The 15037-nt window shown below is 37.0% G+C and overlaps 2 protein-coding genes across 6 annotated transcripts in view; one reads left to right on the top strand and one right to left on the bottom strand.

Moving 5' to 3' along the window:
- Positions 1-12844, bottom strand: part of YTHDF3 (YTH N6-methyladenosine RNA binding protein 3) — a 43713-nt gene extending 30869 nt beyond the window's left edge. Inside the window, exons 1-5 of one of the 5 annotated variants that reach the window (XM_043981713.1) lie at positions 12484-12844; positions 11986-12010; positions 9873-9960; positions 7984-8131; positions 5746-5831 (exon numbers count right to left, since the gene is read on the bottom strand). Coding sequence is in view for 1 of the 5 variants with exons in the window: in XM_043981706.1 (XP_043837641.1) it covers positions 5746-5831; positions 11986-12010; positions 12484-12507 (135 nt within the window). In the remaining 4 variants the exon portion in view is untranslated. Of the gene's footprint in view, positions 1-5745; positions 5832-7983; positions 9255-9872; positions 9961-11985; positions 12011-12483 lie in introns of those variants that run through there. The other 4 variants (XM_043981730.1, XM_043981706.1, XM_043981736.1 and 1 more) reach the window with 4 other exon arrangements.
- Positions 12845-13029: 185 nt separating this feature from the next.
- The window catches only part of TTPA (alpha tocopherol transfer protein), a 106905-nt gene continuing 104897 nt past the window's right edge, over positions 13030-15037 (top strand). Inside the window, exon 1 of the mRNA XM_043976498.1 lies at positions 13030-13356. The gene's annotated coding sequence lies outside the window, so the exon portion shown is untranslated. The remainder of the gene's footprint in view (positions 13357-15037) is intronic.

The following is a 15037-nucleotide window of genomic DNA, read 5'->3' as shown; positions in this document are numbered from 1 at the left end:
AACACTGCAGCTCAAGCAGGTTCAGTGCTTAGAAGAGAGGACCTCTGGCTCTGAGCTGCACCAGTACTCCTGTTGGTTCCTGCTGTAACGATTGGAATAACGCCACCTGCTGGAGACTTACTGTAGAAGAGTTCTGCCCATGAAGCGAAGATCTTTGAGGGCAAGACCAGGAGTCTTTTCTTTGGCATCAGGAAGTGACGCGGACTAGTGGGAGGAGGAAGGAAGAGACTGGCGCTCGGTCTCGCGCTCTTTCCTCTGGACTCGGGTGGAGAGCGGAGCTAGAAATGTGCTCTCCCTTTAATAGATAGGAATCTAGGCCCCTCTCTCTTTACCAAATTCTTATTCTCCTTAATAAATGCTTAAAAGTCTAACTCTTGCTAAAGCTTATAATTTATTGGCGACCACTCATTAAATATTTTAGACAGACTAGCTAGAATTTTAGCCTTAACACTGCCCTGGTGTCAAATTTGCCTAGTGTGAATTTACAAAAAACAAGAACTGTCTTCGTATATTAAAAAAAAAAATACCCACTCCCCAAATTAGGGATTATTTACATTTTTAAAAGCTTCTTTAGAATCAGAAGATTGCTTTCTGTCTTGGGGAGGGGTGAGGGAAGGGAGAAAATTTTGGAATTAAAAATTTTATGAAAACAAATGTTGAAAACTATCTTTACATGTAAATGGAAAATAACAAAATGCTTTTTATGATTAAAAAAAGCCTCTTTACTAGAGTATTTCTATTTCCTACTATGATCCTTTAAATAGCAAGCTCTCCCATGGCATTTAAAAATGATTTGATTTGCAAAATGCTTGATTATATGCACTCAAGATATAAACTATGATGCAGCAGAAAACACATGTGTATGAGTTTGGATCAAGTCACTTCAAGTGTTGAAATCTCAGGTTTCCTAATCTGCAAAATCCTAAAATAAGCGAGCTGGGAAGCAGTCTAGTGGAACAGGGGAAATAATTCTGGATTTGCACTAAATTCAAATTCTGACTCTGCTACTTCTTAGCAGTGACATTGGGCAAGCCATTTAACTTCTTTGTGCTTCCATGTCCACAATGGAAAAATTAAAAGATTAGAACAGATGGCTTGGGGCAGCTAGGTGGTGCAGTGGATAAAACACTGGCCCTGGATTCAGGAGTACCTGAGTTCAAATCCAGCCTCAGACACTTAACACTAGCTGTGTGACCCTGGGCAAGTCACTTAACCCCATTTGCCTCACTAAAAAAAAAAAAAAAGAACAGATGGCTTTGGAGGTTGTATGACAAAATGCTGCTTTAAGCTTTAAGATTCAGACAGCTAAGAGTTAAAAAGGGACCTTAAAGATTTACCATTTAAACCCTCACTTTATGGTGACCCAGAAAGATTAAGCCCCAAAGTCAGAGAAGTAGGAAGAGCTGGGATTCAAACTCAAATCTTCTGATTTCTGGTCTAATGTTCTATGAATAAGGTGAGGCACCCTGCTATTTTTAAAGGCTCCAAAGTGTAACGATTGGAATGACGCCACCTGCTGGATACTTACTGTAGAAGAGTTCTATCTGTTAAGGGCTAAAATTCTAGCTAAACAGTCTAAAATATCTAATGAGTGGTCGCCAATAAATTATAAGCTTTAGCAAGAGTTAAACTTTTAAGCATTTATTAAGGAGAATAAGAATTTGGTAAAGAGAGAGAAAAAGGCCTAGATTCCTATCTATTAAAGGGAGAGCACATTTCTAGCTCCGCTCTCCACCAGAGTCCAGAGGAAAGAGCGCGAGCCTGAGCGCCAGTCTCTTCCTTCCTCCTCCCACTAGTCTGCGGTCACTTCCTGATGCCTGGTCTTGCCCTCAAAGACCTTCGCTTCATGGGCAGAACTCTTCTACAGTAAGTATCCAGCAGGTGGCGTCATTCCAATCGTTACAAAAGATTCACAAACATGTTAAAGTCATTTTTAATTTAATTAGATTAATAGTGAGATGTTTCAAATCAACTTAAGGGAGGGAGAAAAATTTGAAACTAGAAATCTTATAAAAACAAATGTTAAACTATCTACATATAACTGGAAAATAATAAAATACTTTTATTATGGAAAAAATCAACTTAATATTCACGGTTCAAAAATGGCTACAAAGAGCTACAATTTATTATTAATCAGCATAAAAGAGTAACTGACACTTTCATTCAAGCAGCACATGAATTTAAAAAAAGGGTAGTGCTGTTGAGAAACATCAGTGCTTAAAGACTAAGTTACTTTAAAGGAAAACTTAGAAACAACTGAAAATAACAGACTGAATAGAAGCAGCCAGTACTCTAATTTATTGTGCTTAATTTTATTAAATTTTAATTTGAAAATTGGAAACCTTTTTACTCTAAATTAAAATTTTTATATTTGTCACATGAGAAAAAATAATTATGTGAAAAAGGCAAAATTGAATAAATTTGATAAAAACTAACAACCATGGAAAAATTCATTAGCTAACAATCTTAGCAGCAATCACCCTAAAAGAAGGGATAGAGCTGAAAGTTGTCATTGTGATTCAGAGAATATAAGACATCTTGATGGTCCCCAAATTATGGCAATACAGTATTCTAGCAGTTCAAAAAAGAACAAAGCATAGATGAGATAACCAACAATCTTGGTTTGAACATATCCTATTTGCAAATCCTATCATTCCCTACTACACTGAAATCTGAAGGCCAGGGAACAAAACAGCTTGCACAGAAAAAAATTAATGGCTATAATAAATAAAAGATAAGCTCATGGGAGTGGGGGGGGATTCCATTCAATTCAGATTTCCACAAGAATGGCAAAGTTAACTTTTTATTCTGATGAAAGGTGTTCTGAAGAAAAAGGAGGGGAAAATCTCATTCTACAATACTCCAGAAGAAAGAGTACAGTGACATTTCTCATATTTACAAAATCAAGGACTGCATTCCTAGTCAAAGTGAAAGCAAAGCCTGCATAATTAGGTGAGTACATTTTAAATATAGCATTATTTAAATACTTTTAGAAACACTAAAATGTCTCAAAAGACATTTGAGAAAAACTCCCAACTTATATATTCACTTAACAGAATTTTCAGAAGAAAGTGCCTTAGAGATCAGATCACCTAGATAAAAAGACAATTAGAACTAGAATCCAGGTCCCATCCAAATTAGGAGACAGATATAACACCATATTAGGATGCAAATTGAGGAACATGCTTTAATGTTGGTGATACATACAAAATGTCCCTTCGTCATTGACGGAAGAAAATAACATAGAATATATTTCAATCCTTTTCATATAGGCTTACTAAGTGATGATATTGTTGTTTGTTCTTCCTTCTCAAAGAGAACCATGACATCTGAATGTCATGACTTGCAATGAATTGGATTTAAGTGAGGAAGGGATGTGCAAGGTGAACAAGCTCTCTTCCAGAGCTATCTTGGCCCAGTGGCAAGTGTGTAATTTAAAATTCTAAACTTGGGTCCTAACCTGTTCCCCCAGTTTTGGGGGAAACTGACTAAAATCATTGATAAAACGAGTTTAGGTTTTTAAGGGTTTACTGAAAGACAGTAAAAGAAGAGAAAGATTGAGAACAGAATTCCTACAACCTGACAATCCTATCTTTCCTCAACTCGCCTGTCTCACCCTCTGCCACCACCACCACCACCACCACCACAGTGAAGTCAGGAAACAAAAGACACAGCCCTCTCTTCGCAGGCTCTCCTTTCTCCTTCCTGTCCCCTCCCAGAAATGGGAGGTTCTTCAAGCTGGTTGGTTGACTGGGCTGGAAGTTCAAAGTTTTTTTAGATTCTGAGAACCATGCTTTCTTAAGTACTCTCAAGTACCAGCCAGACGTGCTTAGAATCTAGTCAACTACTAATCCAGTCAAATCAGTCAGTAATCCACTCAGGTGGGCTCCTGAGTATCTGCTAAATCTCATCTATCACATTCCATTATCTTGACACAAGATATATAAAAGGATGACTGGAGATGGCCCCCATGGGGGTTAAGTGACTTGCCCAGGGTCACACAGCTACTAAGTGTCAAGTGTCTGAGGCCAGATTTGAACTCAGGTCCTCCTGAATCCAGGGCCAGTTGGCGCTTTATCCACTAAGCCACCTAGCTGCCCTGGCCCCAGATATTTTTAAAGCAATTGGGATTAAGTGACTTGCCTAGGGTCACACAGCTAGTGTCTGAGGTGAGATTTGATGTCAGGTCCTCATGACACCAGGGCCAGTGCTCGATCCATTGCACCACCTAGCTGCCCTCATATAGGTATAGTAAACGTCTGAAAAAACTTTCATTAGTTTATTAATAATTACTTGAAAGTACTATACTATATTAATATAAATCTCAAAGGCACTTTTGTTAACAATGACAGAAGAACTTCTTGATTCCTTGTGGAAAATACTGATACAGAACTCTGCATTACATTTGAAAACTTTTTAGATTAAAGTTATTCAATAAAAAACTGTATATATTCTTATTTCACAAATATCTCTATCATATCTGTGCAGAAGTGCCAATCAACAGTAAAAGCTTTCTAATCTAGTATAGCAATTAAAAAACAATTATTAGTAGTATTATATTTGAGTAATGTTGAATCCAAATGGTTGGTGAAACATTTTCCTCTTCTTCCTATAGGAGTGAACTACAGAGACTGCATAATGTTGCACATACTGTCAGGCATAACTGATGTTCATTGTTGCTTCTTTCTCTTTCTTAAAAAGAAAAACGTTATTGAGAAATGACAGGGATATGGAAAAAAACCTTAATAAAATTTTAACATTACCAGATTTCAAAAATGATTACTCTGAGACACTACAGTGCATGCCTTTTGAACAAAAGGAAGAAAGTTATTTTCAATATGATTCTTAGTGTTATGGAAATCATGCTGTGGCCAGAAAGCAAAAATAAATAGCAGAAATCATTACTTTTTAAAACATCCATTTATAGTCATTATTAATCAGCACTTTATTGATGCCTTCAAGATAAATGAGCTTATTTTATAATCAGAATTCTTGTGTGAGAAATGTTATAGAAGTAAAAAAAAATGTGAACAAATTTCCAGAAGTCTACCAAAAAAGCACAAAAAGCTGCTATTCTATCTTGTCTAGGATTTGTTCCATAAAACTTTTCTACTGTATCAAGTGATATCTGTCTGTCATAGTTAAATATAATTTCAACTTTCTAATCAATTTAAATAAAATGGCACTTCAGCATGATTATATTACCTATAAAACTGAATTTTAAGATGAGATAAAGTTAAGCCATGTAAAGTGTTAACTACTAAACCCAAACTATTTTAATCACTTATAAAATAGATTTTCTTCTTATTAAGTAAAATTTATTTAAATTATTTTCATCATAATTGAAATTATTATCTAAGTAGACTACTGGTTCACCTTTCTTTAATCAGAGGTGTATTTTTGTTGTCTACTATAAACTATAACAAATTTCATTTTTAAAAGGTCAGATCTTAGAATCTGAGATAGGTCTACATAGTATATTTTCTAGAAGAGAATGGTTCCTGAAGTAATCATCCTTACACAGAAGGTAAAATATCTAGTCCTACATTGTCATAGCAACTCAAATTTTAAATTCATGCTACAGATATTTTCACTTATTAATCTGTTCTTGACTGTGTTAATAAAAAATTATTTCAAAAAGCTAACATATAACATTCTGTATATAGTTTACATTTTATATAACAAAGAGAAAAACTATGTCAGAAGACTTCCAGATTACCATTTCAGGACTGAGTATACACTTACCTGATTTGTCTGGCTACTTAGGTATGGCTCAAAATCATCATCATTCACAGCATCTTTCTGATGAATCGAACCATTTTGTACTGAAACTAAAAAAGTAAGATCAATAAGTTATTGATGGCTTTCATAGAGCACTACTCAATGTCTCAAGATAGTCATACATCAACCAGATATATTCAATCTTATTCAATCCAATTCAGAAAAAATCTATATTGCATTCATATTAATAAGTCTTTGAACACACAAGTATTTAAGTGCCAGAAATTTATTTACTTTATGACTAAACAACCAAAAAGTGGCTTATATTCTGAAATCTGCTCCCTTCCCTCTTCATAAATAACAAAGTATATTATACACATACATGATATAAGCAAAAGGACTATGACCTGTATTCTTATAAATAACTATAAAAATCCTTCTAATAAAATATCCCAATCACACTACTATATTGTTACATTTGAACCTAAGTTATGTCTAAATATCTATCTTAATTAAGCTGGGTTTTGTATTGTTTGCAGGGAAGCAAGAGACTGTAGAGTAAAAATCACATAGAACTTGAATCAACAAAATAGAATTTTCTAAAAATAAAGTAGTATATCTGGTTACTCCAAAGTAATTACCGGGCTAGACCCAAAGTAACAGGGAAAACCAATATTTAAAAAATAAAATTGATGAAAAATTTTTCCTACATTTTAGAAAAAAAAACAACAGCAAAAAACCCCCCTGAAAATCCCAAAGGGGTTTAGCATAGTCTGAGAAAGGATTTCACACTAAAACAAAAGCAAAGATTGCTATAATTGCTCCTATACCAAATGTCATTAAGCTGGTTACTTGTGTAGCATCCCCATATATTTAATATCTGGTTTATACAGCCAAATGTTTAAAATCATAAAAAATCAGAATACTGCCAGCTCTTGGTCCAGCTAAGAGCCAAGGTTCTAGGTAAAAATGAGAACAGGTTATTTGTTGAGTATATCATGGCACAAACATTTCCTTTAAACTAAAAACTAGCAGGCTGGTACAATTTGTCCAACACTATTGCCACATGAGTCCAACTGTTGACCAGCTTTCACCCTGAATCTTGTTTATATAAAACTTGAGAGTGACACATAATCAATGTCTCATGGAAGGGTTTCTCAGTGTCTAAAAAGTAGCATGGTAATACAGAAAGTTTCAAGTACACTGAAGACCACATAATAGGAATGCCTGGAAACATTAACTGCTTCATGTTCTTGAGGCATAGCAATAAGGAAGGATTTCACATAGAAAGGTTGGCATGATCCTGGCTCCACACCAAAGTAGCTCAACCAACTGTGTGTAGATTAGCAACAGAACCTAAGCTATGCTAATACCTAGGGTTGTTCAAAACTGAGATGGTTCCTTGAGTTTTGTTTCTGGTGTCAGATATATACAAGAGTGGATCTCTCCAGTATAAGAGGTTTCATCGCTTTTTAAAAAATTTTATTTAAAAATTTTAGCAATGGCTCCAATTAACTACCTCTCAAAAGAAACAGGGCCCTTATTCTAGAAATACTGCATAGAGTGATACTGAAGTATTGTCTATTCTTCTATTACAAAAAAAAACCCAAAAAAGATTTTTTAAAAAATCTAATAGTTTTAAGCAATTATAAATTCCTATAATTTTCAGTGTCCAGGGAACAATATTCCAATACCTCTCATAAACCAGTTTAGAATGTAAGTATTAAAGTGCATAAGGCTTTTCTCAAAATTAAGCTAAATATTTTCTATCCCACTGTTTTTATCCATTTCATCTTCTTCAGTACAGATTTTGAACATACTGGATATTCTACATACAATAACAATTTTCAAGTTACCCCTCCAAATTTATCTGAATACAATCAGTGATCTTAAAATGATACATGAACAATCTACAAACACCTAAAAATACCATTCAAGGAATGTCAACCTGAAGGAAAAGGTTTTCTCAAAAGTAATTTACTCATACTGACAAGCAATTTACATAAAATTAGAATATGAATTATACTTTTCACTGAATCTGAGTCATTTAAGGTTAAATCAAAACCCCTACTATGAATACAGCTTTAAAAAAATACATTTCTAGAACAGTCCTAAATGTTTTGGTTTAGTTTTTGAATATCACTTAACTACAATACAATATTTTGAGACTGAAAGTTCCAGACCATGAAAACACTCATGAAATCCAACATAGTCTCGTAGTGCCGAAAACCTTCTTCAATGAAAAGAGAACAGATGACTTACATGATCCTTCGCCTGCTTACTCTGCTCTATGAAGCAGAGTCAAATCAAGATAGAACATGGGCCTTAGGAGCCAGGTGATCTTTGTTCTGGTCCTGACTACACCAAGAAGTTAGGAAAGTCAACACATCTGTGCATCAAGTTTTCCCACCTACAAAAACAGGGATAATACCATATACCCTCTATCTCCTCACAGGAATGTTCTGAGGATTAACAAAAAATGAAATATTAATAAAAATAATGACAGTAAAGTGCTTTGAATTTTTTTTTTTTGGAAGGAGAGGGAGAACCATTCAAATACAAGGCTTACCTCCTCTCTGAATTCAAGTTAATTTTTTAAGGACAACAATTATACAAATGCATATGTCCATATCTTGTTGGGGGAGGAGCATACTCTCTGTATTTGCCTAATTTTAGAACAATAAAGTCAATGGAAGAGTTGCAGTAAGAAAAAAAAAATCAGTATGTCTTGAGACTCCAAAAAGTTATTTGACACTTGGTCCTTTCCCTGCTTTTTGCATCATCATCATCATCATCATCATCATCATCATCATCATCATCATCATCATCATCATCAGTACTGCCTAAGGAAAAGTGACAGCAGATCATTGCCCCATCATACAATTTTTATTATTTGTTAACCAAATTTAAAAGTTCCATGACAAAGCAGGTTGCGAATTTTAGCAAACATTTTATATTTACCCTTGAATTTCAATTAAACATCTGTATTCTCATCTTACCAAGGATAATCAAGGGTAAGCCCTAGCTTAACTAACACAAGTATAAAATGTTTAAGAAAGAACAAAATCAAAATCAAAACTTAAAACAAATTATAGGTGATACACTGTATTACCAAAAAGACTTGCTTTACAAAAGGATTCACAGGGAATTCCTTTCAAAAAGCTTCCATAGTGCAAGTGTTTTCCTGCAAATTATTCCTATGTTCTATTCAAGATCATCACTTGACAGAGTAATTAAGACAGAGAAACCCAATGCTAAAAATATAAGGACTCACTGACAAGGATTAATCATAAATTAAAACAAAGTATCTCTGTAGTGATTTGGGAAATGATTCTATTTTTAAAAATTCAATTTACACAAACTTGTCAGGAGCACATCTATTACACAGAGCAGGATACATCAGTAATGAACACGGGAAATTTTCCATCAATTGTTATTCTTTTTACTTATTATGTTCTAAAGAATCTGTATAGTTTCACTTTTAATTCAAAAAAGTACATAAAATGAAAGGGCATAATAAATTTTTTAAAATCAGGGTAGAGTAGTTTCTTTAATTTAACTCATTTAAGAATATCCACTGGTGATTGTTCCCACCACCCACTAATGATTCTTTTCTTAATATAAGGGAAGTATCACCAGAGGAGCTCAAAGCACTTTACAACATTATTTAATTACTGCATGTATATAACTAATGGCTGCTATTTTTGTATGTATTAAGCTAAATTACAGGTTCCTTCCCTCTTAATCCTCCCTCTGAAGAAGCATAAAAAAGTGTGCTAGGTGCACATACACTACTTACTTATTAATTTTAAAGCAGTTTTCAAAATTAATTTCCAACATTTTGCAGGCAATCCAATTTTTCCCTCTTTCACTGTAGATCATTGTTGCTGTACAGATATAGATGAGGCGGTGAAGAGGAAATCAACAAAACATAAAGAGCTTTGTTTTCTGATAGAGGACATGAAACATGTTTTCTAATAAGCATGTTGTACCTTCCAATTTATGCAGCAGAATCCAAAGATCGGACTAAACCTGCTGTAACTACAGTAATCCTCATAACATACCAGTGAGATTTATAACTAGTATTACTATTTTCATTTTACAGGTGGAGGGGAAATTCTGACCAAAAGGTGAAATGTGTTCAAGCTCACTTGGCAAGTCAGTAGCAACAGCCAGTATTAGAACTCAGGTCTCCTGGGACTCCCAGTCCAACGTTCTATCCATGGATGAGACTATGAACTGAACAGTAAGGGGGAAAGAAAGAAAAATTCTTGGATAAAGAACTACCCAAGTAAGCTAAGTTTTTAAAGACAAATACAACAAAGGTATCATTCAAGGACTAAAATCATGTGCAATTAAAAATATTTACTCCAAATGGCAAAAGAAAAATGCAGTTTAGAAGCATAAGAAATCATTTCAATCTAAGATACTCAAACTGCCATTATTACATCTTTTCCACCTAAAGTTGAAAATCAAATTCACTCTGTAGTTGAAAGCCTTTTTAAAATGCCATACTAGGAAAAACTGTATATACCTTTTAGAACTTGTTTACTTACCTTAAGACTGCAAACACAAATATTTAACAACTCAAATAACCACTTTCCCATTTATGTAAGTCAATTTTGCCAGGTGAGTAGTTGGAAAAAAAAACCAAACATACAAATTTCAGAGTCCTCCAGTAAGCAAGAAGACTGGTAAAGAATTGTTAATGGTTAATTTCATTCCCTTTAATTCTCAAGTTCTCTAATTTAAAAAAAAAAAGCCCCCAATTTTAGATAGGCACTGTATAACTTACACTAAAAACCTTAAAGATGAATTACAAGGAAAATGGAATTTTAATCTCAAAAATCAATGTGTGTGAATGAATGGGGGAGGGAAGAGGGGGAGAAAAAGAAAGGAAAAGATAAGAGGGGGAAAGATGCACATACTCTCCAGGTGGCTGTGGAAATGCTAATGTTTTTACACAAAACAGATGAGTAAGTTATAATGTTAAACACACATCCTTCACAATACACAAGTTCAGATAACAGATGATCCTCCTTCCAAAAAATAGACATTCTATTTCAGAATTACATATAAATGAAAAGAATGATGTTAAAATGAATATCAATAGAAGTTTAATCTAAAAATATATGAAATGAAAAAAAACCACATGACTAAGAGAAAGGCAGGTCCATGTTTGAAAATTAACCAAGTTTGAAATAGTAATGTGAAAAATATATTTCAAGATGAATATAAGGAACATTGAAGGTGAGAAAAAAATGAACTTATATGATAGTTTACTGAAATAAAAATTCGCTTTTAAAATAGAAAATAAACAGGAAAAATCCTCTTAGTTTGAATAATTTCAAATCCTACAATACCAGGTCATTGATAAGTCTTGCTTTCACTTAAAAGAAAAACAAAGTTAAATTGAGCCTTTTCCCTGGAAAAGTGTTATTTTTCCATACTTCTTCATGTCACATGATTGTCATGTTTTGGTCAGCTGACTGAATTGGGTAATGTTAATAAGCAAAGAAAACATTACTTTAAGAGGAAAAAAATACCTGTTATTTATGATTGTCAGACTTTCAGGATGTCCTTCACTTTATATATATAAAGCCAATAACAAGTTTATTGACAAGTCATAAATTATTCCTAAACTGGAACAAACTTTCTTCATGGCTACTAAAAATTCATTTACACACTAGACAAATTCCATTAATACAGTAGTCACATGCTACTACAATTTTGATTTCTCATGTGTTGCTGACCCTTGGTAACTCATTTTAGTACAACTGTTTAAGAGCATAACAAATTTCATTAGCATGTCACGCTGAATGTTAAGTAGGCTGCAACTATTCGTCCCAATTAATCTAAAGATGTCAAGTAAGACATTAATTTTAAGAACAAAATTGTCTACATATGAAGTGCAGAAACTTTGTGGCATAGCTACACAATACCATACATATGAAAATTGAGTGACCAACTGAGAATTATCATTGTGACCATAAATAACCTTTTCTCTTGGGGGAAAAAAAAAAAGGAATATGGTTTGGAAATCTGTTCTGCACTTCTCGGCAAAAAGAGGATGCAAGGCGGGAAAAAGCTCAAAGTCTGGGTGGCATTTGAACTTATGAAATCTGCCCTTAGTCTAATAAGTACGTTTCTATTTAAAGCATACGTTTTAAAAAAAGGGAAAAAAAATAAGCCAACACTTCAGCCTCAAGATTCACCCAATAGGAAACAATATTTAGGTAAAAAAAAAAAACAATTCAAGCTCACCTTTATTTCCTTGCCCTTTAGGTCTCTGTGTAACAAGATGAAGAACGGTTGTAGTGAGGGAGAGAGGAAGGAGGGGGAAAAGCGTGTTAATCAAAGAAATCACCAAATCCAAGTTATTTTTAACTAATTGGCGTAGAATTAATACACCCCACCATCCCCCACCCTTCCACCATCTTTAAGCCGTCTACCAACCACTCCTGACCAATCTCCTAACTCTCGCCTGGTCTCTACAGAGTGTCTCTCAGGCCGAGTCCTACAGCCCGGTAGTTTTCTCCACTTCAGCACCGAACACGCGATCACTGCCCCGGTTTGCGGCCGGGGCCCAGCGCCCGGCTCTGGCCCCGAGCAGCAGCACCGCTGGCAGCTGCTGGAGCCCGGCGGGCGGGCGGACAGCACCGTTATGGGGCCAGCAGCAGCGGGGAAGAGAAGCGGGATCTCCACTCGAGGGTGGAACCCGGGGTTTGGGGCCTCGCCGCGCGGAGGCCTCAGCTTCCTCACCTGATCCACGCTAGTGGCTGACATTCTTCACCGCAACCCGAGAGCTGCTGCTGCTGATGCCGCCGCCGCCGCCTGGGCCTCTCCCCGTGCACTCCCAGCAGTCGGCCGCCGCCCTCCGCCAAGTGATTGTCCTTATCGCCGCCGCTGGCTGCAAGGCCAGGAAGAAAGAAGGCTTGCACTGGGGAGACGGAGGAGAGGGGCCCCTGCTTTCCGCTTGCTCGTTCCTCTTCTCTCTCGCACTCCACTCCTTGGGTCCACAATGGCGGACAGACTCCCCGTCTCACTTCCGCTCCGAGCAGCCCTGACCTTCCGCTCCCTACTCTGACGTCCGCGCTGACCTCTCTTCTTCCCTCCACCCTCCCGCCACCAAGCCTTGCTCCTCCTCCCCGCCTCCACATCACGTGAAAGGGGCTCCGAAAAAGCCTTATTTCCGGAAGCGGAAACGGAATTGCGTCCCACAAGGACGCATGCGCAGGGACCAATTTACCCTTCTGTGAGGCCAGAGCGGGTAGGGTGGGCCAGGGTGGGGGGGGGTCTTGCGTTTGGGTTTACTAACACCCTCCTCCTAGCTGAGAAAGAAGGAACGCTAGAAGATTGAGGCACGTGAGAGACTTGTGGGCGAGGCACGTGGCATCCTGGTGCGCAGGCGCGGGCGAGGCGGCGGCTCTTGAATATCTGTCCTGTGTGCTGCCCGAGGTCACCCGAGGGCTATGAAGCGAGGAGAGGCGAGGCGAGGCTCCTGAGGCCAGCGCCATCACTAGCTTAGGCCTGTTAGTGGGGACTGAGCCTGGGGTCGCGGTCCCAGTCTCTGGAACTAAGCGAGGAGGAACGGCTCGGGTTCCCTCCCCCACTCCCAGCCCCTTTGCTCCTTGGGTAAGTGGGTGTAGCCTGGGGGCGGCCGTCCCCTTAAATTCTTTATTAGCGACTCAGAAAATGCCCAGTGAACGGTGCTGAAGGGTGCGGGGCCGGGGCTGGCTGGGTGACTGCCTCCGGGGATCCCTTAGACTTATGTTTAATCGGTGCTCCCTGAGATCGCCTGCAGTGCTCAAACCCATATTCATTTCATTGGGCCCCTAAGTTTGCCACAAAACCAACAAGCAAAAACTTTTGGTACGGCCTGATTCTTAAAGAAAGTGGAGCTACCCTGTTTAATCCTCCCGCTTTTCCCCCATTAGGGTTTGTCTTAATAGTAATGATCACTTACGGAACACTTTCTGGCGTGTAAATGGATGTCATGAAATTTACCTCATGTGATCTATACTAATACCCTGTGAGATGGCTATTATTGCTAGATCCCGATTAGTTTGGAAAGATTAATCCCACGGAGTGGATGTATGGAATCGAAGTTGTGATTGTGAAAAATGTGATGAGTGATTCCGGCACCGTGGAACTATGCCATATGAAATCGAATTAATGCCACTGCTTAAGGGAGAATTCCTTATTTGCACTAATCTGGACCTCGCTAAATAGGTATATCCCAGGGGTTCTTAATCTTTGTGTGTGTTGTTGGCTATCTTATTAAACCTAGAGACCCTTTCTTAGTATGTTTAAGGCAACAGGGGTGGTGCAATAGAAAATATTAAACTGGGAGGCAGGAAGACTTGAATTCAAATCTGTCCGACCCTAGACAAGTCACTTAACCTCTCTAAGTCTCAGTTTTTTTTGTCAGTGAAATGGGGATCACGATACAACCCAGCTCCCAATATCCTAGTAAGGATCAAAGAAGGTAATATTTGTAAAGTCAATAATCAGGAAACATTTACTTAGTCCCTCCTGCGGGGTCAGTGAAAATTTTGTTGTATTAATTGCTGTGCAATAAGGGGGAATGAAAAGTTTAGGCAGTAAGACATAGTCCTGTGTGTGTTGTGGGAGTAGGGTGGAGATGAAAGGAGAGGGGACTGGTAAGAATGTTTTAGTCCTTGAGCTATAGTAATCTTCTAGTCTTCAGGCTTCTAACATAATTTTCTGTCGGCATGGCCCCCCTCCTCAATTTTTAGCAAAAAGATTCTTTAATTATTCATTAAAAAGGGACTTTAATCAGATCAGTAGGACTTAGTTACCTTATACTGCTGCTTTTGTGTACCATGCTTGGGTTAGTAATCTTTGATAAGAAAAATAATTTAATACACATAGATTCCTACTGTGTGATCTGGTTTTTTAAAAAATTAAATGCCCCTAATCAATTTTGAAACCCCTCATTTAATAGGTGGAAGTCATTGCTTAGAATGAAGTGACTTGCCCAAAAGTATGTAAATATAGCAGGACTGGAACCCAACACTTACTGAATGTAGATAACAGTGCTTTTTCCCTTGATTACAAAACAAGGTAAATACCGTGAGTACAAAACATGAAAACTGTTTAACTTGATTTTACTGTTAAATATCGGGTTAAAATAAGTAAAATGACTGAAACCAAATTATTGAATAGCACAAAAGCATGGTTGAAGAAATAATTTTGCCCTGCTTACTTTCCCTTAATACAAAATACCCATAGAGATTTAGATTCGGATCTTAAAGGTTATTGGATCTAGTTTTCCTACTCTGTAGAAAGATTT

Source organism: Dromiciops gliroides, chromosome 1 (genome assembly GCF_019393635.1).
Source record: "Dromiciops gliroides isolate mDroGli1 chromosome 1, mDroGli1.pri, whole genome shotgun sequence".
Lineage (NCBI taxonomy): Eukaryota > Metazoa > Chordata > Mammalia > Microbiotheria > Microbiotheriidae > Dromiciops > Dromiciops gliroides.
The sequence above is the reverse complement of the archived record's forward strand: the minus strand, read 5'-3'. Positions and strand labels throughout refer to the sequence as shown.